The 25,132-nt window shown below is 49.1% G+C and overlaps 2 protein-coding genes across 6 annotated transcripts; both read left to right on the forward strand.

Moving 5' to 3' along the window:
• The first annotated feature begins 1,086 nt into the window (after positions 1-1,086).
• DHODH (dihydroorotate dehydrogenase (quinone)) lies at positions 1,087-11,469 on the forward strand. 4 transcript variants are annotated; one of them, XM_033157093.1, is made up of 9 exons: positions 1,087-1,189; positions 2,607-2,819; positions 3,019-3,218; positions 3,352-3,434; positions 3,856-4,043; positions 4,591-4,704; positions 9,560-9,713; positions 9,804-9,963; positions 11,089-11,469. In XM_033157093.1, exons 1-9 carry the CDS (start codon positions 1,160-1,162, stop codon positions 11,141-11,143), a joined length of 1,197 nt encoding a protein of 398 aa, XP_033012984.1. In that variant the 5' UTR covers positions 1,087-1,159; the 3' UTR covers positions 11,144-11,469. The 4 variants fall into 4 exon arrangements, 3 of the variants coding, with proteins under 3 accessions (XP_033012984.1, XP_033012983.1, XP_033012981.1); XM_033157090.1 differs by lacking the exon at positions 1,087-1,189 and adding an exon at positions 2,048-2,397; XR_004427146.1 differs by lacking the exons at positions 1,087-1,189; positions 11,089-11,469 and adding an exon at positions 2,044-2,397 and having other exon boundaries at positions 9,564-9,713; positions 9,804-9,941.
• Positions 11,470-13,820: 2,351 nt separating this feature from the next.
• On the forward strand, positions 13,821-25,109 carry DHX38 (DEAH-box helicase 38). Of its 2 annotated transcripts, XM_033157095.1 has the most exons (26): positions 13,821-14,160; positions 14,307-14,494; positions 14,594-14,710; positions 14,932-15,097; positions 15,224-15,342; positions 15,430-15,506; positions 15,861-16,016; positions 16,137-16,298; positions 16,403-16,510; positions 16,977-17,098; positions 17,198-17,335; positions 17,479-17,665; positions 17,877-18,062; positions 20,087-20,227; positions 20,330-20,440; positions 20,528-20,644; positions 21,441-21,548; positions 21,632-21,744; positions 21,893-22,101; positions 22,181-22,335; positions 22,454-22,609; positions 22,700-22,834; positions 23,864-23,989; positions 24,125-24,220; positions 24,691-24,812; positions 24,903-25,109. In XM_033157095.1, the coding sequence occupies exons 1-26, from the start codon at positions 13,832-13,834 to the stop codon at positions 24,985-24,987; spliced, it is 3,729 nt and encodes a 1,242-aa protein (XP_033012986.1). In that variant the 5' UTR covers positions 13,821-13,831; the 3' UTR covers positions 24,988-25,109. The 2 variants fall into 2 exon arrangements, with proteins under 2 accessions (XP_033012986.1, XP_033012987.1); XM_033157096.1 differs by lacking the exon at positions 24,903-25,109 and having other exon boundaries at positions 24,611-24,812.
• The last annotated feature ends 23 nt before the right edge of the window (positions 25,110-25,132 follow it).

Here is a 25,132-nt window from a genome sequence, read left to right on the forward strand (position 1 = left end):
GCGTCATTTAACGGGCCTTCCCCTGGCGTATTCGTTGGGCGGGGCAGGAGTGTGTGGGACGGGACGACGCGGAGAGCAGCGCTGACTCAGAGCCCGGGATACTGTAGTCTCAGCGCCGTCCCGGTTCTAGCGGGGCTTTGTCTGCTCGCAAAGCGCAGAGGGTGGAAGGGAGCTGTGGACAGCTCGCCCTCCGCCGTGGAGCTGCTTGCCCAAGGAAATCAAAGGGGCAGCCGGGCAGGTTCCCACAGTGGCAGAGAAATCGGAGGATAGAGGATGGAGCACGAGAACCGAGACCGGGACATTGTCTCTGGCAGGGGGTTTCTAGGGTGATGGCTGCTGCTGCAGCTGCGCTGCACGTGCGAAGTCACCAGAGGGGGTGGGGATTAAGATATCCCGACGGTTGGGGGGTGGGATCATCTGCAGCAGTGGTCAGATGCTCCCGCGTTGCCTCTTGAGCCAATCAAAGGGAGCCGCAGTTTCTCCCTCTCTCGGTCCACACCTTCGTTTCATGCTAGCCAGCTCCCATCGCGCCTGTCCGGCCTGCCTCGCCCTTTCCGGGAAGGCGCCCTACGCCTCAGCCTGGGGATCCCGGAGATCGGTCCTGCTTGGTTGGCTGGAGGAAGGGACTTAGAGATGAAGGCGGTGGGGTAAAGCCCCACCTGCGATTTCTGGGTCGGGAGACGGGTTGCATATGAGGCTGGGCTCCATAAGGACTTCTTCGGGTTGCCCATAATTTTTCTTCCGTTGTTGATGTCCTTTTCATATCACTCTGCGAAGTCTTAGCACCCGACACAACATTGCGAAAAAGCAATGAAGGGCAACTATTCAAACTAGACCAAAGGCAGTGAAGTTGCATTAAAAGGGTTTTACAGTATTTTGCATGGGAAATACGAGCGGTTTTTAAAGTACTGTAAAACGCAACTTCTCGGTATGCACACGGCTTTCGGCTGCCCCTGAGCGCTAGATCTTCAGCCCTGCTGGGATCATTTCGGGGGGAAAGGCAGAATCTAATCGAGGTGCCCCTAAACTCGGGAACTGAGAGAGTATAAAAGGTGGAAGTTTTGCCTCTTGTGTGTTTATAGTGCGGCGCGCTTCATTGTAGCGCAGTTTCCGGCTCTGTGCCGGAAGTGGAGCCCATGTGCATCCTCCTTTTGCTGCCATGGCGGGAGCTGCGGGCGCGTCGCTCTGGGTGAGGAAGGTCGCACTGTGGGCGGGCGATGGGCTGAAGGGAGGGCCGTAACTTCGTGCCAGAACAGGCATTTTGCAGGTCGAGGTACCCTGTGAAGAAAGAGCCTCTGCTCTGCCGGGGAGAGCCTGGAGGGAGGCCCCCCTTTGCCAGTCAGAGCAAGCGATACTCGATGGGCAAATTATTTGTCCCCCGCAGCGCTCTGCTGGTTTGAAGCAACTAAGGGGGAAATGCAGAGTGGGTTCTTCTGTCTTGAGGTGGGGCTAGATGCGCTGTAGCACGATATGCAGTCTTGCAGCTGTGGTTGCTCAGAAACAGGATAAGGTAAAGGTAAAGGGACCCCTGACCATTAGGTCCAGTCGGGGATGGCTGGGGTTGCGGTGCTCATCTCGCTTTACTGGCTGAGGGAGTCGGCGTTTGTCCGCAGACACCCTCCGGGTCATGTGGCCAGCATGACTAAGCCGCTTCTGGCGAACCAGAGCAGCACACGGAAAATGCCTTTTACCTTCCCGCCGGAGAGGTACCTATGTATCTACTTGCACCTTGACGTGCTTTCGAACTGCTAGGTGGGCAGGAGCTGGAACCAAGCAATGGGAGCACACCCCATCGCAAACCGCCGACCTTTTGATTGGCAAGCCCTAGGCTCTGTGGTTTAGACCACAGCACCACCTGCATCCCTCAGAAACAGGATATCAACCTTCAATTCAAGGGGAAAGTTGCAACTCCTTCACTACTGTGACACCTATGAAAGTGCTTAACTCCTCTCCAAAAATCTGTCGGGGGTGGGAAAGCAGCTTCTTGCCGTTCCTGAGTGAACCGTGCAGCTTGAATGTAGTTGCTGGGAGGGCTCCAGTGGGCAGCTGTGAGAGCAAATCATGTATTGCTTCTTTGGGGTAGGCTGGAGCAACAGCCAAGGCAAGCAGAGGTTCAGCGGGTGCAGCTTTTGCTGAGCAGCAATGGTTCTCCTGCCTGCCATGCAGCTGCTGAAGGGCTTGAGGCAGATTCCTCTACCAAAAGGCCTCCTGTCAGATCCGGCCAGTCATTGCCAGGAGCCAGTAGTAATTGGAAGCTATGCCTTCCTTGTGTTGTGGCATTTGAAATCCTCCCCTTTTGCCATCCCAGGTAGTACCAGCAGCTCTTCAACAGGATTCCTGCTGCGTTTAGCCCTTTCAGAGTGCCCCATACGGACCAGCTGCTTTCTCAGTTTTAGGGTCAGTATTTATCCCAATTGGGGTGATGAGGCAGGGTGGCTTGGCCAGGTCTAGCCAAAGCCAACTTGGGGCTTTAACCCAGTTATTCCAGACAGAGTTCTGTGGGTGTGTTAGGGTGGAGCAGGGTGGTAGACCTCCCTCCTCCCGTTCTCCAGGGGTTGGGTGGGCTGTAGGCTTGGGGGTGTATCTCACTCTCTTTGCTCTCCCAGCGACGCTTTAAGGAGGCATCAGTGATTCTCGGTGGGGGCAGCCTGATCTTCACCTCATACCTGGTGGTCAAGGGAGATGAGCACTTCTACGCTGCGCAGCTGATGCCACTCCTACAGAGAGTGGTGGGCCCCGAGACAGCCCACAGGCTGGCTGTGCGCTTTGCGGCTCTGGGGATCCTGCCCTGCTCAAGCCAAGCTGACTCGGATGCATTGGTGCGTAAACTATGCAGGTGACTGGCGGTCAGAGGCTTCTGTGCTCCTGCTTTGGGCCCTGCCTCTCATCCTACTGCTCCCAATCCCTTCCTGTGGGCCTGGCATGCCCTTTCTCTCCTGAGACAGGATGGAGCCTTGCTCATCTCTTCTGTTGCCTAAGGCTTTCTGCTGGTTAACAGGTGCTTAATTGGCTTCCCAGGCAGTGGAAGTCTTTGGGCGCCGGTTTCGGAACCCTCTTGGCCTGGCTGCTGGTTTTGACAAGCATGGAGAGGCTGTAGATGGACTCTACAAGATGGGATTTGGCTTTGTGGAGGTGGGGAGTGTCACCCCAGAGCCCCAAGAGGGGAACCCCAGGCCCCGTGTCTTCCGGCTGCCAGAGGACCAGGCCATTATTAACAGGTAGGAGGCTGGAACAGAGGTGGGTGGCAAGGATGAGCCTTTGACAAGCCTCTCCTGCAGTGGAAGAGGAGGTGATGTATTGGGGAAGAGAGGGGTGGTGGTATTCACCTGAGCTGTGTTCACCACTTTCTAGGTATGGGTTCAACAGCCACGGGCATGCAGTGGTGGAGCACAGACTTCGAGCCCGACAAGAAACTCAGCGTCAGCTCAGCTTAGGTGAGGTGGCTTGTGTCCTCCCACCCTATGAGCCATGGAAAATCCCTGGCCCCTTCTCCCCCCCCCCCCCAGATGCTGCTGTGCTAGTACATGCTTGTGGCAGTCAGATCTGGAAAGGGCCTTTCAGGGAACGTGAAGAGTGGCAAGGAGTAAATAATGTTGCATTTCATTAGTGGAGGATTTCTGGATCCTGCCCTGGACCCTTCCCAGGGCATCTTTGGTCTGGAGCGGTGCCTGCCTCAGTGCCAGTGGCTGCTTCCTTTTGCCCAGCCCTGACAGGCCCACCGTGGCTTTATGCTCTCCCTGGGGAAATCTCTTATGTGTCTGCCCACCTCATCAGGGATTCCTTATGTGGCAGTCGTCTTTGCTATCGCCCTCCCTGTCTGAGTGGCTTCTGTTTGTGCATCCTCTCCCTTCCTAGCGGGGATGCCTCTTGGAATAAATCTTGGCAAGAACAAGGCCTCTGTGGATGCAGCAGCAGACTACGTGGCGGGTGTGCGGGTGCTGGGCCCGCTGGCCGATTACCTGGTGGTGAACGTTTCCAGCCCCAACACGCCGGGACTGCGGGCCCTTCAAGGGAAAGCGGAGCTGCGCCTCCTGTTGGCCAAGGTGGGTCTCTTGCCCCAAGAGCATTATCTGGCTTCTCGGTCCCCTCCACTAAGCAACCAGGCTGCCCTCTGGCACACATTTCAGCGCTTGCTGTCTGGGTGGAGGGCAGCAGCTGCTTGGAGCAAAGGAGAAGCAGCCTGTTGCTCCCATTTCTCATTTATTGAACAGTGCCTGGCAAAGGAAGGCCAGGGCTTTGTTGGTACATTGTTCACACATCCTACTGCAGGAGTTGAATGCATGCCTGATTGAGAACCTTGTACAAGTGTGGCAGTCTTGACTCCAGATGTTGGTGGTGGACCTACAGGAGGCTGCTTCTGTCTTGCCCTCCTTCCATACCTGCCCTTTGGATCCTGCTGCTGAGCCTCTCCTGCTATGCAGAGCTCAGCTTCTGTCCCTAGTTCATAGCAGGGGCAGTTCCTCTCCCCTAGCTGTGTTGTGCTGTGCTCCATGGCTTATAATCATGTGCCCTTCTGGGGAGCGTGCAACTTGTGCCCTTCTGGGCAGTGTGAACATGATCTTTGGCCAACGGCTGTGTGATTCTTGGCAGGTGCTGGCTGAGAGGGACGCCTTGGCATGCAAGCACAAGCCGGCTGTACTGGTGAAAATTGCTCCAGACCTCACGGCCCAAGACAAGCAGGACATTGCCAGTGTCGTCTCCGAGGTGATGCAGGGGTGGGTGGGTGGGCAGGGATGGTTCTGCCTTGCTGTCGCTTCAATTATTCCTGGTTGGTTTGTCCTTTTATGCCTTGTTCTAGAGCAGCTCCCTTAGGAGATCACCTTGCCTCATGTGGGCCTCTTTGATCACTTCCATCAGTGGAACTTGCACTTTTACACCTGCCACTCTGCACTCCTCGCAAAAGCAATCTCGTGAGCATAGCAGCACTTGGAACTCCCTGCCTCTTGATACTGGGAAGACACCCTCACTATATTGCATTGCCTTCTGCCGGAAAACCTTTTTTGTTTTTGCGAGCCTACCCAGACATGTAATTTAGTTACCTATATCGGCTTTAAGTATTTATGGAATTTATCTTTGTTTTGAATTGAGGTGGCTTTACATACCTTTGCTTTTTTTTTTTTTGGAATAAAAATGCTTTATTTTAATGTTTCAAATTATAATACATACACATATTTCCGACAAAACATACACAACCTACATACATTTTCAACATCTTAAAAACCAAACACTCCATCATACTTTCCTTATCTTCATCACACTCTACCCACCACCTTCCAACACCCCACACCCCATCCTGTGCATGACTTCCAGTCAACTCAGCTATAATTTCTTTCTGTTTCTCCTCTTTCTTTCTTCTAACACACTATTATTCCAATTTCTCGTTTATTTACAGTTCCCCTTTGTTGTCTAACTTATTTAATATCCAATAGTTGTAACGGAACTTGTTCATTATAATAGGAGATTTGACTTTTCAACATAATTTTTCAAGTATCCTCTGAACGCTTTCCAATCTTTGTCTGCCCTTTCTTTTGTGGTCCTTCCAATTTCTTCCATTATTTTAGACATATTGTGATATTCTAGAAGTTTGGCGAGCCATTCTGTTTTTGTTGGGATTGCTCCACTTTTCCAATTTTTTGCTATCAGTAACCTTGCGGCTACTGTTGCATATAAGTATAATGTTTTATCTTCCTTCTTTAAACTGTCTGGTACTATTCCCAGTAGGAAACCTTCTGGTGTTTTTTTAAAAGAGTATTTAAACATTCTTTTCATCTCGTTATATACAGTTTCCCAAAATCGGACTATGTTGGGGCAATTCCACCATATGTGTATCATGGTGCCTTTTCCTGCATTGCATCGCCAGCAGACATCTCCGCAGTTTTTATTTATTTTGGCTATTTTTTCTGGTGTTAAGTACCACTTGTGTTGTATTTTCAAATAATTTTCTTTCAATATATTACATCTAGTAAAATTCATATCTTCTTTCCATAATTTTTCCCATTGCTCTAACCTAATATTCTTTCCAATATCTATTGCCCATTTAATCATTGATTCTTTAACTAATTCATCTTTTGTCTCCCATTCTAACAACAAATTATATAATTTGGATATATTTTTTGAAGTTTCTTGTAATAAATATTTGCTAAATTTAGAAGTTCCTTTTTCAAATCCTATTTTTTTATCTTTTTGTAATCTGTATTTAATTTGGGTGTACTGAAACCAGTCTGTAATATATGCCTTTATTTCTTCATAATCTTTTAACTTTAATACAGCATTTTCTTCTTCTAATACATCTTTATAAGTGACCCAATTTTCTTTCATGTTCCATTTTTTAACTGCGACTATCTCTGCCGGCGATGCCCACCATGGTATTTTGGGCTCTAGGATTCTTTTGTGTTTTTCCCAAATTTTGTAAATAGATTTCCTAATTATATGCCCCAAAAAACCTTTATGCACTTTTGCTTTTTCGTCCACTAGATAGGCATGCCATCCAAATCTCGTTTCCACTCCTTCTAGGTCCAATACGTCTGAATCGTCTAGTTTAATCCATTCTTTTAGCCAGGTCAGGCCCACCGCATCGTGATATAATTCTAAATCGGGGAGGCTAAATCCTCCTCTTTCTTATCAATCATGATTTTGTACTTTATTCTTGGTTTTTTCCCTGACCAAATGAAATTTGCCAAATCTTTTTTCCAATTTTTAAAGCATTTTTCTCCTCCTAATATTGGGATACATTGAAATAAAAACATCATCTTAGGTAATATATTCATTTTTATTACTGATATTCTCCCTAGTAATGATAAATTTAATTTGTCCCATACTTGTAAATCGTTTTTTACTTCTTTCCATACTTTCCCATAATTTTCATTAATTAAATCCATAGTATTTGTCGTTATGTTAATTCCCAAATATCTTAATTTTTTTTGAATGCCCAATCCTGTAATTTCTTGTAATTCCGCTTTATCTTTTTCTTTCATGTTCTTCACTAATACTTTTGTTTTCCCATAGTTTAATTTGAAACCTGCTAATCTACCATATTCATTTATGCACTCTAATATTCTGGGTACACACTGTAAGGGATTTTCTGTTGTAATCATGATATCGTCCGCGTAAGCTCTCAGCTTGTATCTTTTAACACCCACTGCTATACCTCTAATTTGATTGTCTGATCTTATTTTCTCGAGTAATGTCTCTAATACTGTTATAAATAACATTGGGGATAGAGGGCATCCTTGTCTTGTACCTTTGAATATATTGATCTCTTCCCCCATCTCTCCATTAATTATGATTTGTGCCTTTTGTTTATTATATATTGCATTAATACCTTTTTGGAAATTTTCTCCTAAATTCATTTCTTCAATCAATTTCCCCATAAATTCCCATGAAATTTTGTCAAATGCTTTTTCGGCATCAATTGAGATCAGTGCCGCTTGCTTATCGGTTCTGATTTGAAGATATTCTATTATATCTATTATATTTCTTATATTATCTTTTATCTGCCTTCCCTGTACAAAACCAGCCTGATTCTTGTGTACTATTTTCCCTATTATTTTTTTTAACCTATTAGCCAATAATCCTGCATATATTTTATAATCAGCATTTAATAGAGAGATGGGCCTATAATTTGAAATTGATTCTAGATCCGTACCTTGTTTTGATAAGAGTGTTATGTATGCCTGGGTCCAAGAGTCTGGAATGTTCCCCTTCTCTAGTGCTTCCTCTATCACTTCTTTTAATGGTTCAACTATTTCTTCTATCATTTCTTTATAATATTCTGATGGTATGCCGTCCGGGCCTGGGGATTTTCCTATTTTAGTCTTTTGAATTATTTCTTTGATTTCTATGGTTGATATTGGTTCATTAAGTAATTTATAATCTTCTTCTGCTATTTTTGTTAATTTGTTTTCTTTTATATATTTCTCTATCTCCTCTATTGAGACTTCATCCTCCTGATATAATTTTTTATAATATTCTCCGAATTCTTTTTTGATTTCTACTGCATCCTTTATTGTTCTTTCTCCTATTTTTATTTTGTTTATTAATTTTTCACTTTTTCGTTTTTTTAATTGCCAGGCAAGTACCTTGCCTGGTTTATTTGCCCACTCGAAATTCCTATATTTCCAGAATTTAATTTGTTGCTCAACCTCTTGTTCTATGATTCTATTATATTCTGTTCTCAATATTTTAATTTCTTCTTTTAATCTCTCCTTATTTTTACTCATGTATGCTAATTTTTCTTTCCTCCTAATTTCTTTCAATAATTCCTTTTTTATTTTCTTTATTCTTATGTATTATTGAATTTTGTTGTATAAAGTATCCTCTTGCAACTGCTTTCCCAGCATCCCACACTGTTTTCACATTTATCCCTTTCTTCCAGTTGTTTTCAAAATATTCTTTCATCAGTCTTTTAGCTCCCTGAATTACACCTTGATTTTTTAGCAAAAAAACATTCATTCTCCACCTTTTGCTCCTTTTCTCCTCTTTTTCTTTAAGTATTAATGATACTGGGTTATGGTCAGTAAGTGTTTTGGGTAGTATTTCTGCTTTCTCTGTATTTATTGTCATGTCTTTGGTTACCCATATTCCATCGATTCTACTATGAGAATCGTTGGGTTCTGAGAAGTAAGTAAATTCTTTTTCAACAGGGTGTTTGTCTCTCCATATATCAACCAAATCAAGAATTTTCACCATTTCCACAAAGCTTTTTGGTAACTTCCCATCATTTCTCCCCGTCCCTTTCTGCAATCTATCTAATTCCGGTTCCATTACTCCATTCAAATCCCCCAGCAGAATAATATTCATGTCCATATATTCCATTAGCAGAGATCTTAGTTTGGCGTAAAACTCAGATTTCCCGTTGTTTGGCCCGTAAATTCCAACAACTACAATTGATTCTCCTTCTAATATTATTTTAATAATCACTATCCTCCCTTCTTCATCTACATATAATGATTTGGGTTCATACTTGCTTTTAACATATATTACAACCCCCATCCTTTTCCTTACATCAGATGAGATGAACTCCTCCCCTAGCTTTGGTTTGACCAGTATTCTTTTATGTTTCCTATTAACATGAGTCTCTTGCAGACATATTAAATCCCACTTTTGTTTATCTAAGATGCGTTCTATTTTCTGTCTTTTCCTCCTATTATTTAAACCATTTACATTCCATGATAACAATTTGAATTTCATTCTTTATTAATTAAAAAAAAAAGGGAAAAAAGGGGAAAAAATATTTCCTTTTTTTCTTTTTCTTTAAAGGTCAATTGAAAGGCTTTCAGGTTTCTGTGTAAGTGTGTAAGTGAAAGAAATGAGTTTATATTTGTTATTGGTCTGGTTGCTTTTAGTGAACTGTGGATTTCATCTGTGTTTTAGCATAAGCTATATTTGTACGTTGCTTGGGAGATATATAGATTTGTGATCAAGTGGTCTTATAAATTTTCTTTAAATAAGAGTGAGAATGGGGCAGGGCTAGACTTTCAGGGGCACCGCTGTGGGAAGGAGGGCAGCGCATAGGAGGAGGCTGTGGCTCTGAGGCTTGACTGTGCTCCCTTTTTCCCAGTTAGGCGTTGATGGACTGGTGGTCACCAACACCACTGTGAGCCGCCCCAGCACCTTGCGTGCAGCTCTTCGTGGGGAGGTAGGGGGTCTAAGCGGAGCTCCCCTGCGAGAGCTCTCCACTCAGCTGGTCAGCGAGATGTACTCTCTCACCCAAGGTAAGGAGACAGAGGCTGGAGGGAGGAAGGGGGGTGCAGGTGGGAGGGACTCCAGAATTCCCCCCACTAGCAGCCTCTTCTTGCCCCCAGGACGGGTCCCCATCATTGGTGTAGGTGGAGTCTCCAGCGGGCAAGATGCCTTGGACAAGATCCGTGCAGGGGCCTCCTTGGTGCAGATGTACACTGCCCTCACCTACCGTGGGCCACCTGTGGTGGGTGCTGTGAAACAGGAGCTGGAGGCTCTGTTAAGGTGAGTGCCAGGCTGGGCCCAGCTCCCAGTTTCTTGTTGGCCCAAACTCTGTGTGTGTGTGTGTATGTGAGAGAGAGAGAGAGAGAGAGAGAGGAGGGGTGTACCTAACGGACCCTCAATCCAGCTGTGTGTTGCAGATACATTATGATGTAACTTCAGATTCAAGCAAAGTTGTGCTGATTAGAAAGCACAGCAGAATGAGATTGCTGCTAGCATGAGATTGGCTGCAGAGGGAGCTGAGTAGACCACAAAACTGTCTGTCTCCCAACTAGCTTATCATGCTGGGCTCCTTATTGCATGTATGCTCTCCATTTACACTGCAAGAAGCTGATCCCTGTTACTCTTTACATCAGCTTCAAGTACCTGGTCTCTGGCTCTGCCTCTTACACCCATTCCTTCTCTTCCTCCCACACTCTGCTTGCCAGCCAGCCTGCCTTTCCTCCAGACCTGCTTCCTGGCCCCTGACCCATATCCTCTTGGAAGCCCTGCTGCTGCTTGTTCTTCCACCTGTCCCTTATCTCCAGTCTCAAATTACCTTCCACCTCCACCACAGTTCCTTTGTGTCATTTTGTGGTCTATGGAGCCCTGGCAGCTTTACAGCAGTTGATGTCTGGGACAACAGTAGTCCCAAAACAAGTAATAACAGACCTTGCTTTTCTATTCTTTATACTTGTGCATCTGTTGTCTTATCCAAACAATCAAATATGTACTATGTAGAGGAGAAAGTGGTCTTGATCCTGTTTAGGGAAGCTTTTAATATTTAATAGATTATTGTATTTTAACATTCTGTTGGAAGCCGCCCAGAGTGGCTGGGGAAATCCAGCCAGATGGACGGGGTATAAATAATAAATTATTATCATCATCATCCTTGATTTCATGTGACTCGCCTGCAGGTCACAAGTCCCCTCCCTACCAAGTACAAGGATCTGCTCTACAGGCATAAGCTTTTCTGGTTACCTTTTGCAGCTGGGGAGGGAGGTGGGGACCCAAGTGGGAAGCTGGTATCTTAAGCAAATAAGGACTTTGCTTGGGTTGAGGTTTTGTCTTTCTAGGCGCCAAGAAGACTGCAGGGCCAGAGACAGCTAGCTGGCCTACTCACTCTGTGCTGTTTTCTCCTTTGTGCAGGGAGCAAGGATTCCAGAGCGTGCAGGATGCTGTAGGTGCAGATCATGGCCTCTGAGGACTCCTGGCATGGGCTTAGTGTGACAGCAGGGACTCTGTGGGCATAGAGATGCTTGTTTGCCCAGGTCAGCCTGGTAGCATCCAGCATGTTTCTGCTTGCAGTCCTGCCCCGTCTTCCCCTACATGAGGGCAGGGGGGCTTCCATCAAGATCAGCTGGGTCCATTTTTTTTACAGCAAGGAACAAAAAAGTGCCTCCTTGAAGAGCTTCACAGTGTACTTCTTAATGCAAACTTTTGCAGTCCAGCAGGTACTAAGTGTCCCTGGAACAGGATGAGCAAACATTGACACAAGTCAAGTAGGCCAGGCTCGGGCTGGCTTCTTTCGTCAGAAACTATCAAGCAACGCAGAGGCCCAGGATCTGTGCGTATCCTCAGCCAAGACAAAGTCAATGAATTACCCATATCTGCTGAGACTCAACAGTCAGGTCTGCAGTGTAATTCAATCTCTCTCAGATGGAATTAAGTAAAATGGGAGTACGGCAGAAATATTTTCTCTGCTTCATCCCAGAGCCCCACTCTTGAACTTAGGACGATGAGGAGGTTGGGGGCATGAGCAGCATTGCTCTGAGGGGGATTGTGGGATTTTGTTCTCTGCCTTGCCTTCCGAGGGAGGTGGATCTTTTTCTGGGTGGTCTTTCAATAAAGCGTGTGTTTGTTTAAACTTGTTATTTTTATTTTACATTTATTTTTTATTTTATGTTTTTAAATTTGGTATGACAATGCCATATTTCACTTGTTTTATGATGGAGATCAGCATACAAAAGGTTAAAAAACATCGCCAATGGTGGGTGGGTGGGGGACTTCTCTTTAAAGGAGAGCATATTGTTTCACTTCTACACGAGGGCCAGGCACAGGCACTTCCCAAGGGTACAATTTCTCTCATGGAGAAGGCCCCTGCAGCTGCCCTTGGACCCGTGGCTTGAGGTGCGAGCTCCAGGGGTAAATCTGCAGAGTCCTGAGAGCTCTGGTGTGAGGAGAGGGGCATCCTTTGAAGACCCAGTTTGTTTGTCTTTCATTGGTAAGGGGGTTGTGCCCTGGCACCCAATGCAGGCTTTGCAGTGACTGGGAGGTTATTCTAGGAATTGTACCCTCAATTGCACCCATGCAGAATAAAAGGGTGGCAGCTGGATGCAAAAGGCCTCAGACGAACCCCCTGCCGAAGGAGTGACTTGCAAGGGCCGGAACAGCGTAAGCCACCCCACCAGACTCTCCAGCCGCGGGAGGAGGGGCTGAATTGGCTCTGGGCCAAGAGGCTCGTCTGTTGCCGGGGCAACCGGTTATGTCACCCTAGACGAGAAAGAGTAAGAGCGGCCCTCCTGGTGCACGGGATTTTCGGGCTCCTGAAAACAAATCCGGCTGCAATCCGAGCCACTTTGGGTAGAGAGCGTGGGACTCGCGTTTGCCCCTCTGTCGGCTGCAAGTCTCCTAGACCCGCAGTCTTCAACCTTTTCAGTCTTTGGACCCGCCTTTAACCAAACATGCATTTGGGGACCAATCTTGTAGTCGTTTACCACATATTTGCATAGCGGTGGCGCTGCTGTTGCGACCCACATGGATCAGGCCGTGACCCACAAGCGGGTCTCGACCCGCCACCACTTGGACTAGATGACCCCCGCGGCCCCTTCCGACTCTACTATTCCTCTACCTATAGCTGGGAAAATTCATTTTTTTTTCCAAATCATATTTATTAAAGTTTCCAATAAAACAAAATCATATGAAACATTCCAAATTACATTCCAAATTATTTCTCCAATTATCCATAAAACAAGAAAGGTTCCAAATCAACCAAATTATTATTTTAAATTTTACTTAAGGCGTCCCATGCTTCAAATTCCAGAGGCTCTATTATCATAACTATTGTCCTTTGCTTTCACATTCCAGTATTTTCACAGCCTCCGATATGTCTATAGCTGGGGAACTTCCGGCCCAGCAGAGAATGGATGGACTACAATTCCCACTATGGTGCCTGGCCATGCTGGCTGCAGGGAGTTGCGGTCTCTAACAGCACCTGGAGGGCAATGAATGCCCCCCCCCAGCTCCCCATCCCTGCATTAGCCCCGTTCCCGTCCATGATCTCACAGCTGTCTGAGGGAGCGGCATTCCCTTCCTCTTCTAAGGGGGAACTGCTAATTCTGCAGCCTTCCGTTCCAGCTGCGCGGAAGTCCGGCATCTCCTTGTGCGGTTTTCTGTGGGCGGCTTTTACTTTCCCTCTTCCAGGCGGCGGCAACCCGGAAATCCCGCCTTCGCACAAGGACTCGGTCGGTCTAGGAGCCGCGCTGTTCCACATTCTATGACAACTCTATGGTGCGGGGAGAGGCCGTCCCAGCTGCCGTCGCGGGGCATTGTGGGGCGGGCAATGGCGGCGCCCGGCGAGCGGAGGGTCAGGCCTTGAAGCGGTGGCCGCGCGGCGGCGGAGGGTGAGGCTGAGGCGGACAGGGCTCTGCCCCCGTCTCTGTCCCGAAGGCGAAGCGAGGCCGGGCCAGCGGGTTGGGCGGCGCTCTGCTGCTTACGCTGCCGCTTTCAGCGCGGTGTGTCGTCCAGTGGCAGCGCGTCCCGCGGGACTCTGAACGGCCGAGCAGCCCCTCCAGCAACCCGATTTCCCCCGCCGCCGTTAGGCGCCACCCCCTTTGCCGCCCGCCCCCCCCTCACTCGCGTGCCTCCTTGCCTCCCCGCAGAGAACCCGGCAATGGGGGACACTCCGGCGGAAGATGCGTCGCTGCACCGGCTGGAAGGCCTGGCGCCGGAGACGCAGGTCGGCGGCCTCCTGATAAAGAAGAAAAGCGCCGCCGAGGAGCAGCACGTCTTCAAGATCCCGGCGCCCCGCACCTCCCTGCTGGGTCTGGACCTCCTGGCCGCCCAGAAGCGCCGCGAACGGGAGGAGAAGGACAACGGCGCAGAGGACCGGAAGAGGTCCCGGGTCTCCTCCTATAAGGACTGGGCTGAGGGCAAGGACGAGGGTGCTGCCGGCGAGGAAGAGGACGGCGACCCAGCCGGCCGCAGCAGCCGCAAGGACAGGTGAGGGGAGGGCTTGGGAAGCTGCTCTTTCTGCAACGGTAGCTGCTTTTTAGGGAAGAAAGCAAGAGTTGAATTTGTTTGGGTGAAAACTTCCCTAGTGGGTGATTACCCCACTGACTAAGCCCTGCTCTTCTTCCACTTTCCAGGCATTATCGCTCAGCCCGTGTGGAGACACCATCTCACACTGGAGGAGTCAGTGAGGAGTTTTGGGAGCGCAGCCGGCAGCGGGAAAGGGAACGTCGTGAGCATGGGGTTTATGCCTCCTCCAAGGAGGAAAAAGAGCGCAAGAGGGACCATGGCCGGGAGCGGGAACATGATCGCAAACGGGACCGAGGTAATTCCTGCTCCTGAGTAGCTCCACCCCCCACCCCCCAGGACTGCCACCGGTCTTTTCCCTGGGTGGGCCATGGCTGATCATAGGTTGCCTCCACAGATGAGCGGGACCGAAGTCGACGCAGCAGCAGCAGCCGCTCAGAGAGAGACGCCTCCTCAGAGAGGAGCAGCAGTAGTCGGAAGAATGAACCAGAGAGTCCTCGCCACCGACCCAAAGGTGCCCCCTCTCTGTCTGCCCACTCCACCTGGATGGGGAGCATCTATAGACTGTTGCCTTCTTCTTCCTCTGTGTATGGGGTTGGGTGAGCAACTGCTGGGCTATGCATGGCTGTGGCACATCTTCATGGCAGCTGTACTGGGACCCTGGGAGCAAAGGGTGCTGGGGTGGCAGAAGGGGGAGCAGTCCAAACCAATTGGTGGTTTCCTTCTTGTGCCTAGATGCAGCTACACCTTCCCGCTCCAGCTGGGAGGAAGAGGACAGTGGCTACAACAGTGCACGCCGCTCCCAGTGGGAGTCTCCCTCCCCCACGCCCTCCTACAGGGACTCGGAGAGAAGTCACCGGGGATCTGCCTCCCGAGATAGCGAACGGCGTGATCGTGACCGGTATGGAGGTGCAAATCAGATTTGGGGGTGTGGGGATGAGGCTGATGGATGAAGCCTGGCTGGAGCAAGCAGTCCTTGCCTTCTGGGCTATTGCCTTGACTGTGTTTCTCCTGGCTGCTCTCACAGGTCTGTCAGGAGCAAGTACCCAGAGGACACCCCGTTGCCAACACCTTCATACAAATACAACGACTGGGCTGACCATCAAAGACACTCTGGTGCAACACCTTGGCTCTCCAGAGGCCGAGGTTAGGGACTGGGAAAGCTGAGGTGGGGGAGGAGGACTTAGCAGTCTGGGGCCAGAATCAGGCCTTCATGATACCTTTCATTCTTAGGAAGGCGTGAAGATGGTGAGGATGGCATTGCTTTTGAAACTGAGGAGGAGCGACAGCAGTGGGAAGATGACCAGCGGGTGAGTGTGCAGCACTCTTTAACAAATGATCCCCAAAAGACGCCCCCTCACTAGGGTTATTTATCTTCTTTATCTCGTACCCCATCGTACCTTGGAAAGTGAGGGTGCCCAGAGTTGTTTGGTTCTCTCTTTGGGGAGAGTTGAAAGTGAAGGAGAAGGGCTTGGTGGTTGTCACATGTGGGTCTTCTTGTGCTCAGGCCCTGTGTGGGTAATGGCTGTGTTTGGTGGCCATCGAAGGCTGCCTTTTCCAAAGTGCCAGCTAAGCTCCAGTGAGGTGTGTCATAATGAACAAGATTGGTGAGAGTGTGTCTCTGGCTTGCATTGCTGAAACTTTCTTCTTGTCCTTCCCCTTAGCAAGCTGACAGGGACTGGTACATGATGGATGAGGGCTACGACGAGTTCCACAATCCCCTGGCTTCTTCATCAGAGGAGTACGTGAAGAAGCGGGAACAGCACCTACAGAAGCAAAAGCAGAAGCGCATCTCAGCTCAGCGTAGGCAGATAAATGAGGTAGGGGAGTGCTGGAGAGGGTGGTGCCCAGTGGTGGCTACTCATGACCATTGTCACTGGCAGGGCTCCGTTAAAACTGAGGGGCTGCTGAGTGGCCTGGCCTTGTTTTCTGCTTGGTAGGATAATGAGCGCTGGGAGACCAACCGCATGCTGACGAGCGGTGTGGTGCACCGACTGGAGGTGGACGAGGACTTTGAGGAGGATAACGCTGCAAAGGTTCATCTTCTGGTTCACAACCTGGTGCCTCCCTTCCTGGATGGGCGCATTGTCTTCACGAAGCAGGTAGGCCAGACTCTTAAAGAAGTGGTGGCAGCAAATGGGGAGGAGGGAGTTGAAGTGGGGGCAGGGCTGTTCCTTTGTGGATCACTTTTCTTGCTTCCTTCTAGCCTGAGCCCGTCATCCCCGTCAAGGATGCTACTTCCGACCTGGCGATCATCGCCCGCAAAGGCAGCCAGTTGGTGCGCAAGCACCGCGAACAGAAGGAGCGCAAAAAGGTACAGTCTTGAGTTTCTGTTGGGTCTCTCTCTCTCTCTCTCTTTCTCTCTCTCTCCCCCCCCCCCCTTCTTGTGGGCTTAATCTCCATTGAGTAAGAAAACTTGCCTGCTGGGGGCAAACTGTCTTTCCAAGCAGGAATGTAGCTGCAGCTGCTTGAGACTTTATTTTATTATTCAAAATGTTTCTATTCTACCCTTCCTAACAAAACAACAATAGTCAAGTCCAGAATTGTGCTGGTTTTGCAGGTGTCAGTAAGTTGCAGTTTAGTGGCAAGTTGCAATTTAGCGTTGAGAGGAGGCAGCTGAGGCTGCATTTAACGGGCAGGTTTGGCTACCATTCAGAGCAGGGATGAGTAAACTGTAGGACAACCCACACTGCTTGTAGCATGCCAAAGTCTGAATGGTTTTCATGGATCTCTCTCTCTCTCTCTCTCTTTGTTTGTGTGTCTGGTTGCTCTCATTTCAGGCCCAACACAAGCATTGGGAGTTGGCAGGCACCAAACTGGGGAACATCATGGGCATCAAGAAGGAGGAAGAGGAAGAGGGTTCTAACCAAAAATTGGCAGAGGATGGCACTGTGGATTACAGGTAGGGGCCTCGCCTGCTGCAGGATGACAGCGGCAAGTAGGGCTTCCAAGGGAGGAGGTGCCTTGTGAGGCGATGACCACAATACCTGAACTCTTTCAGGACAGAACAGAAATTTGCTGATCACATGAAGGAGAAGAGTGAAGCGAGCAGTGAGTTTGCCAAGAAGAAGTCGATTGTGGAGCAGAGGCAGTATCTGCCCATCTTTGCTGTGCAGCAGGAACTGCTGACAGTCATTAGGTGAGACCTTTCCCCAACCCCTGCCCTCAGCCTCAGCAGCAACTTCTCTCTGCTTTACTTGGTGGGCAGAGACCTCAGGGTCCAGGTGAGGGGCCTATCTTTGGGTAGCTGGTGACAGAACCTCTCTCTTCTTCTTCTTGCAGGGACAACAGCATTGTGATTGTGGTGGGGGAGACAGGCAGCGGGAAAACCACGCAATTGACACAGTACCTGCATGAAGACAGCTATACAGACTATGGCTTGATTGGCTGCACGCAGCCCCGCCGGGTGGCAGCGATGTCAGTGGCTAAGCGTGTCAGTGAGGAGATGAGTGTGAGCCTTGGTGAGGAGGTGAGCACAGAAGGGCAGAGGGGGGAGGGGGCCAGTAGGAAGCACATGCATTGGTAGTGCTGGGGGAGGGGAGGGCAGGCAGGTTCTGCTTTGGCTCAGCTGCAGGTAAGATGGTCCCTCATCACTGTACCCGTGGCATGATGTGCTCTGCTTGTTGTCTTTTGTTAAGTTCTTCTCACATATTTCTCTCCCTGCCCCTGATATCTCTCAGGTGGGCTATGCCATCCGCTTTGAGGATTGCACTTCAGAGAACACTGTGATCAAGTACATGACGGATGGGATCCTGCTGCGTGAGTCTTTGCGCGAAGCCGACCTCGACCATTATAGTGCTATTATTATGGATGAAGCGCATGAACGCTCTCTCAACACAGATGTGCTCTTTGGCCTCCTGCGTGAGGTCAGTACTTTCTTGGTGGGACTGTGGGTGGATTCACTTAGACTTCAGTTGCTTATACGGTGCAATGTCCCAGAAGGGGAGCCCTTGTTTGAGTCTTGTGCAGAAAAAACCAAGAGAGTCTTAGGGCACCTTTAGCACATTTATTATGCCACAGTAAGCTGTCATGGACTCATTTCACATCAGATGAATGAAGTGTTAGCCTTGTGAGATGACCTTACCTCATAGGTGTCCATTGGACTGCTTTGATGTATGGAATGGGCACTGTTACAGCTGCCACACAATACTTATTCCACACTCGCAAAGAATCAAATATTTTAGTGTGGCAGCACCTACAAATTGGAACTCCCTGCCTATTGACATCCAGCAGGCACCTTTGCTGTACTCTTTTTGGGACTGGCTAAAAACATTTTTGTTTAGGCAAGCCTATCCAGGCACATATATTTTGTCATGTGTTATTCTCTTTTTGCTTTGCTGCTGATGTTAGTTGCTATTTAAATGTTTTAACTGCTTGTTCTTAATTATTTTTATTTCTCGTAAGCCTCTTGGAGCTTATGTTGCAACCAAGCAGTATACAGTGGTACCTCGGAAGTCGAACGGAATCCGTTCAACTTCCAAAATGTCCGGAAACCAAGGTGCAGCTTCCAATTGGCTGCAGGAAGCTCCTGCAGCCAATTGGAAGCCATGGAAGTCAAGTCAGACGTTTGGGTTCCAGAAAATGCTTGCAAACCAGAACACTCGCTTCTGGGTTTGCAGCTCTTGGGATCCAAAACGTTCGAATCGCAAGGCGTTCGGGATTCAGGGTTTGACTGTGTTAAGTTTTATTAAATAAAAATAATAATTTAAAAACTCATCTACAGCTATAGTAGAAACTCATAGTTTGCAAGGGCAGTGTTGTGAGCAGTGTGAAAATGATGTGAAATACAGAAGAGTAAAGGCAGTTGCAAGTACCTAAGTAACTGTGATAATTCACATTTATAATCCAATTAATACATAAAACGAGTTAAAAATCCTTTGTCTTGGTTCAGCCCAGGAGTTATAGTACTGGATCATTTTGCCATTTGTGTTGACACTGGCCTATTTGTCCTATGTAGAATTCAGAAGGGCCTCTCTGACAGGTGATGACATGGATCACATTTTTTTAAAATTGTTTTTTATTGAAAGATTTTCACGGATAACAAAGGATGTTGTTATGTTGTTCTTTTATTGGCCTGTGTATGCAATAAAGGGGAGCCACACCAGGATGAAGGCATCCTCTTTTGTATGTCCCTGTGCTAATTTCAGTTTGTTGGTTAGCTTCTCTAGTACAGCTGTTTCCCATACAGTTTGGTATCAGTGGTTCATGTTCACTCCTAACATGTCCCTCCAGTGTTTAGTTTTGATGCTCCTAACTGCTGACAGTAGGTGGCTTATGAGGTGAATGAATGCCTGATGTGGGTGATGTTTTCAGGCCTTGCCCTAGTAGTGCATATGGGGACAGAATTGGCACTGTGGTCTGCTCTGGAGAAAACATAAAAGAATAAAAGGACACAAATTTTATGTCATAAAAGCAAAGTTCAAGAGTTGGTGGGAAATCGTTTTAGCCTCCCAAGACACAATTTATACATGACCTGAGAGTGGCCATTGTGGAGCAGAGAGAGGGAGCCTGTGATGTAAAGCTGCTGAATTGCAAGACAGTAAGAGGTTTGCTGCTCTCACTTGTTGATGGAACTGAGACAAAGCCTGTTGTTTGTGCCCATTGCCCCTATGTCACTCAGGCAGCTCTTCTTGCCTTTCATAACAAGGAAGCAGAGTTTTGACAAAGAACACCATGCAGCCAAGTACAATCCTTTTGTTACAAGAAGGAATATTTCTCTTTGTTTCTCTCCATCTGAGAGGGGGATGAAATGGGCTACTTCTGCACCCAATGTTTTGGAAAGAAGTTCCAGCAGAATTTCTGTGCCATGTGGTGCTTCTCCCTTGCTCTGAGGGTAGGCGAGTCTTCCCATCTTTCCTTTTGTGACACCTGTCCTCTTTTCCTCCTACAGGTTGTGGCCCGACGCTCAGACCTGAAGCTGATTGTTACTTCAGCCACCATGGATGCAGAGAAGTTTGCTGCTTTCTTTGGGAATGTGCCCATTTTCCACATTCCAGGTCGCACATTTCCTGTTGATGTCCTCTTTAGTAAGGTATGTAGAGATCAGGGGAGCAGTGATTTTTCTTCTTTTTACTTTCTGGGAGGCTTGTGGACTGTGGCCGGGTGTGTTAAGTTTCTTCCCTCTCTCTTTCAGACCCCGCAAGAAGACTATGTGGAAGCAGCCGTGAAACAGGCCTTGCAAGTCCACCTCTCAAGTGCCCCAGGGGATATTCTGATCTTCATGCCAGGCCAGGAGGACATTGAGGTGCATACTGTGGAGTGAAAGAACCCCTGAGTTGCCAGCCCTGCCCTCTCTCCTGCATGCAGTTCACTCTCACCTTCCTCATCACAGGTCACGTCGGAACAGATTGTGGAGCACCTGGAGGAGCTGGAGAATGCACCTGCCCTGGCTGTCCTGCCCATCTACTCCCAACTGCCATCTGATCTGCAGGCCAAGATTTTCCAGAAGGTATTGAACTGGGATGTGTGTGTGTGTGAGTTAGAGAGAGATATGTATTTCCCTTCTGTGCTTGAAGAGCAGGGGGCTGGTGTGTGTTTTTGTGGGGGGTAGAATTGTACCTGCCCCTAAGCTTGTTGCTTGATCTTTTGTCTTCTGCATTACATGAGTTGGAAGGCTTGGTTGAGAACTGCTGCTGTTCTTTGTCTGGGGGCTTCTTGCCATGTGGGTTCTAACGAAAAGCAGAGGAAAGCTGTCTTATTTGGGATGTGTGCTGTTGTGTCCCATCGAGGAAGTTTCAGGACTTTGTTCTGCTATGTTAGGTGTGAGCCCTAAAAGTTTGTATCGGGCCAGCCCAAGCACAGGGAGAGAGGTAGCGTAGCTGCAATGCAGTTGCCAGTTTTCCCAAAGCAACTGGTTCTAAAGCATCATGGAAAGTAGGATGTTGTCAATGAACAGCCAGGAGCAGTTAGAACTGAAATTAGGCCTGGAATCTGGGCAGCTTCAGACTGGAGTCATGGAAGAGCAGGTCAAAGGCCATAGAGCAGAGCATTGAACATGCACCAAGGGAGTGAAAAGAACAGGTGAAAACCTGAATGAAACCAGACTTGGAAGAGTCTTGCAGACCGTGGGGCATCAGCACCCAGTATTATGCACCAGTGGATAAGACCAGGCAGGAGACTTTGACCCTTGGCTGGTGCTGACCTAAGAGGCTGCTAAAGTGGAGAACATTTAGCTCAAAGAGCTTCCCTTGGCCTGGGAGGAGATGGAAGTTAACTTTTGCAATTGACACCTGTGTTTCTGGCAGGCACCTGATGGCGTTCGGAAGTGCATTGTGGCCACCAACATTGCAGAGACCTCGCTGACGGTGGACGGGATCATGTTTGTGATTGACTCTGGCTACTGCAAGCTGAAGGTGAAGCGGGTTGGGTTGTGCAGAGCCCTGGAGCCTGCAGGTTTAAGCTGAAACTGTGGCTCATCTTCCCTCTTTTGCCCCAGGTCTTCAACCCACGAATTGGCATGGATGCATTGCAGATCTACCCAATCAGCCAGGCCAATGCAAACCAGCGCTCGGGCCGAGCTGGAAGGACGGGCCCAGGTCAGTGTTTCAGGTAGGAATTGTGTGTGTGAGCAATCCCTCCTGCCAATGTTGGGTGGGAGCTGCAGGGGCGTGTCTTTGACTACAGAAATTAACTTTGCTGGGGTGGCAGGTCTCTCAGGGCTGCCCTCATCTGAGCCGCTGTTTTCTCTCCTGGACAGGCTGTACACCCAAAGTGCATACAAGAATGAACTGCTGACAACCACAGTCCCAGAGATTCAGCGCACCAACTTGGCCAATGTAGTGCTGCTCCTCAAGTCCTTGGGTGTGCAGGACCTGCTGCAGTTCCACTTCATGGACCCCCCTCCTGAAGACAATATGCTAAACTCCATGTACCAGTTGTGGATCCTTGGGGCACTAGACAACACAGGTAGAGGGCGCAACCTGGCGAGGTGATGTGGTGTGGCATAGCTGGGAGGCCTGTCTCATTAGTGCTGCCTTCCCTTTAGGTGGGTTGACATCCACGGGGCGCCTGATGGTCGAGTTCCCCCTTGATCCGGCTCTCTCCAAGATGCTGATCGTTTCCTGTGACATGGGCTGCAGCTCGGAGATCCTGCTGATTGTCTCCATGCTCTCTGTTCCAGCCATTTTCTACCGGCCCAAGGTGAGCCTGATCTCAAAGTGGGAAAGGGGCTGGGCAGTTCCTTTGACCTTAGCAACTGCCAGGCTGCATTGCTGCCTCCTTCCCTCCTCTCTTCACCTTCCTGTTGCCATCCCTGCAGGGCCGGGAGGAAGAGAGTGACCAGGTGCGGGAGAAGTTTGCTGTTCCTGAGAGTGATCACTTGACTTACCTGAACGTTTACCTGCAATGGAAGAACAACAGCTACTCCACACTTTGGTGCAACGAGCACTTTATCCATGCCAAGGCCATGCGCAAGGTGCCTGCTGGGGGAGGGGGGAAGTGGGTTGGGCAAGGACCTGAAGGGGGCTGTGGGCTCCAGGCTTGACGGCTCTTGCTGCTCTTCCAGGTGCGAGAGGTGCGAGCACAGCTGAAGGACATTATGGTGCAGCAGCGCATGAGCCTGGCATCCTGTGGCACTGACTGGGATATTGTTCGCAAGTGCATCTGTGCTGCCTACTTTCACCAGGCTGCCAAACTGAAGGTGAGCAAGAACTTGCACCAGGGTGTGTTTTAGGTTTGGTTTTGTAAGGGAGGGGGTAGGTAGGCAAGTGAGTGGGTATAAGGAACATCATGCTTCCTGCTGCAAATGGCGGCGCTACCCAGGGTTGTTGTTTAATCTGTGCTTCAAAGCCAGTCTCTCTCCCCCCCCCCCCCAATTTATATTCCCTCTTGGTTCTATCTGAGTTCAGTTTCAGTACCTCTTCCTGTGATCATTCATGCTCCACTCCTGCTATGGACTTGATGTAGGGACTCCTAAGAGCCAATCTTCTGCTCCAGCCCACAAGGCATCCCTGGCCATGCTATCCCTTTCCTTATTCCTGTATAGTGATCTCACTACTTATTGCCCCTTCTAGCTCAGCAGTGGTTTCTCCCTTTTCCATCTGGGTTTCTGTCCTTTGAAAGGCTGCTTCTTGATTGTCTAGACCAGCAGTGGCAGGAACCACCATTCTGATTCAGACCAACAAAGAAGTCTAGCCTTTCACACTTTTCCATTAGGAGGTTTGGAAGCCTCCTTTTACTATTGTACCCCTAACCCTTTTTAAGCCCTTTCCCCTTTCCTTCTGCTTCATCCCCCCTCCCCCAACCTGGTTCTGTCATTTATAAGATGCTTGGGGGGGGCAGCATCTTCATGGTAGAGTTGCCTGCTTTTGATGGAGATGCTCCTTGGCCCACTCCCCAGCAAATACGATCAGGTAGCAGGTGGTGTGAAATACCTTTTAGGGAGGATAAAGCTATTTGTTATGAAGACTAACACTCCCACCAGCATCAGAGGTGGTTTGCCACAGACTCATTGTTGCTGGGAACTGTGAGTGGGAAGAGTTGGTGTTGTGCTTGGGTACCACTTCCAGGCTTCCCATCTGGTCAGCCCCTATGAGAACAGGATGCTGGACTACCTAAGCACCCTTAGGCTGATTCAGCTGCAGGGCAGCTTTTATCTCAATTGTGCCAGGGCAGAGCCTGTGGCTGGTTGTGCTGGGACTGTGCTGACCATGCTCCTTCTTTGCTTCAGGGGATTGGAGAGTATGTCAATGTCCGCACTGGGATGCCCTGCCACCTGCACCCAACCAGCTCGCTCTTTGGCATGGGCTACACACCTGATTACATCGTCTACCATGAGCTTGTGATGACCACTAAGGTAAGTTTTTGTGTGTGTGTGTGGCTGCCTGTAATGGTTTTAGCTCTGCTGTGGTCCTTTCCTAGTCACTGGAGGGTGTGTGTGTCTCCCAGCTTCCCCATGGCCTGACCAACCCTCCTGTCTATCCCCCTACAGGAGTACATGCAGTGTGTCACAGCAGTGGATGGTGAATGGCTGGCTGAATTGGGACCCATGTTCTACAGCATCAAACATGCTGGCAAGTCTCGCCAGGTAAGGGATTTGAGCTGGAGCTGCTGGTGTCTGCAGAACCAGTCCTCCTGTTTTGTAGCTGCTCTCAAGGTTGGTGTTTTTTTCTGCTGTTGTAATGCTGAGGAGCAGACTGAGCTTGGCTTCCTCCTTCCTTAAGTAGTGAAGAGCTTCCAAGGGGGCTGTTCCTCTGTGTGCCCATAGCTAAACTTGTCTTGTATAGCAGGGAGGGGCAAAAGGCCGGTTGTGGCTTCACTAAGGCCTGGCCAGTTTCTGCAAAGGAGCACTGACCTGAAGTCTAATTCAGGAAAGCATGTCATGGGCTCCCCTAACTCAGGCTAGCATAGCTGTTCCTTAAGTGTTGGGGTATCCTGAGTGTGCACTCTTGCTTTTTCAATTTGAAACGTATTGCAGTAAAAAAGAGTGCTACGTCGGAAGGGTGAGGTCAGCTCCTGCCTGCTTCAGTTGCATTCAGTCTGCTTGCTCTGCCCCAGGAGAGCCGCCGAAGGGCCAAAGAGGAAGCTTCAGCCATGGAGGAGGAGATGGCTCTGGCCGAAGAGCAGCTGCGTGCACGCCGAGAGGAGCAAGAGCGCCGCAACCCAGTGGGCAGCGTCAGGTATGCTTCTTTCAGTAGGGGTGGGTAAAGAGTAGGGTGCCTGTTTGGGCCAAGCAGCACGATTTTGACTTCTTCCTTCCCTCCCTGTAGGTCCACCAAGATCTACACGCCGGGACGCAAGGAGCAAGGCCAGCCTGCCACCCCACGCCACACACCAGCTCGCTTTGGTCTGTAACCCCTGCCCACCCAGCTCTGTACAGAAGACCCTGCTGTGCTTAGTTGGGCAGAGCCCACCTTGGATGGACATGGAAAAAATAATTTTATTGTTTATATAAATGTTGCTGCTTCCTGACCTGATTTTGAGCTGTTGCTTTTGTTTG

This window comes from Lacerta agilis, chromosome 8 (assembly GCF_009819535.1).
Source record: "Lacerta agilis isolate rLacAgi1 chromosome 8, rLacAgi1.pri, whole genome shotgun sequence".
In the NCBI taxonomy this organism is placed as follows: domain Eukaryota; kingdom Metazoa; phylum Chordata; class Lepidosauria; order Squamata; family Lacertidae; genus Lacerta; species Lacerta agilis.

Bases quoted from the DNA above. Each gene is read 5' to 3' on its own strand.
- DHODH (XM_033157090.1), top strand. From the start codon at position 2,143: ATGGTTCTCCTGCCTGCCATGCAGCTGCTGAAGGGCTTGAGGCAGATT. The intron at 2,398-2,606 runs GTCAGTATTTAT...TTGCTCTCCCAG, and splicing joins GCTGCTTTCTCAGTTTTAGG to CGACGCTTTAAGGAGGCATC. The intron at 4,705-9,559 runs GTGATGCAGGGG...CCTTTTTCCCAG, and splicing joins TTGCCAGTGTCGTCTCCGAG to TTAGGCGTTGATGGACTGGT.
- DHX38 (XM_033157095.1), top strand. From the start codon at position 13,832: ATGGGGGACACTCCGGCGGAAGATGCGTCGCTGCACCGGCTGGAAGGC. The intron at 14,161-14,306 runs GTGAGGGGAGGG...TCCACTTTCCAG, and splicing joins CGCAGCAGCCGCAAGGACAG to GCATTATCGCTCAGCCCGTG. The intron at 17,336-17,478 runs GTGAGACCTTTC...TTCTTCTTGCAG, and splicing joins GAACTGCTGACAGTCATTAG to GGACAACAGCATTGTGATTG.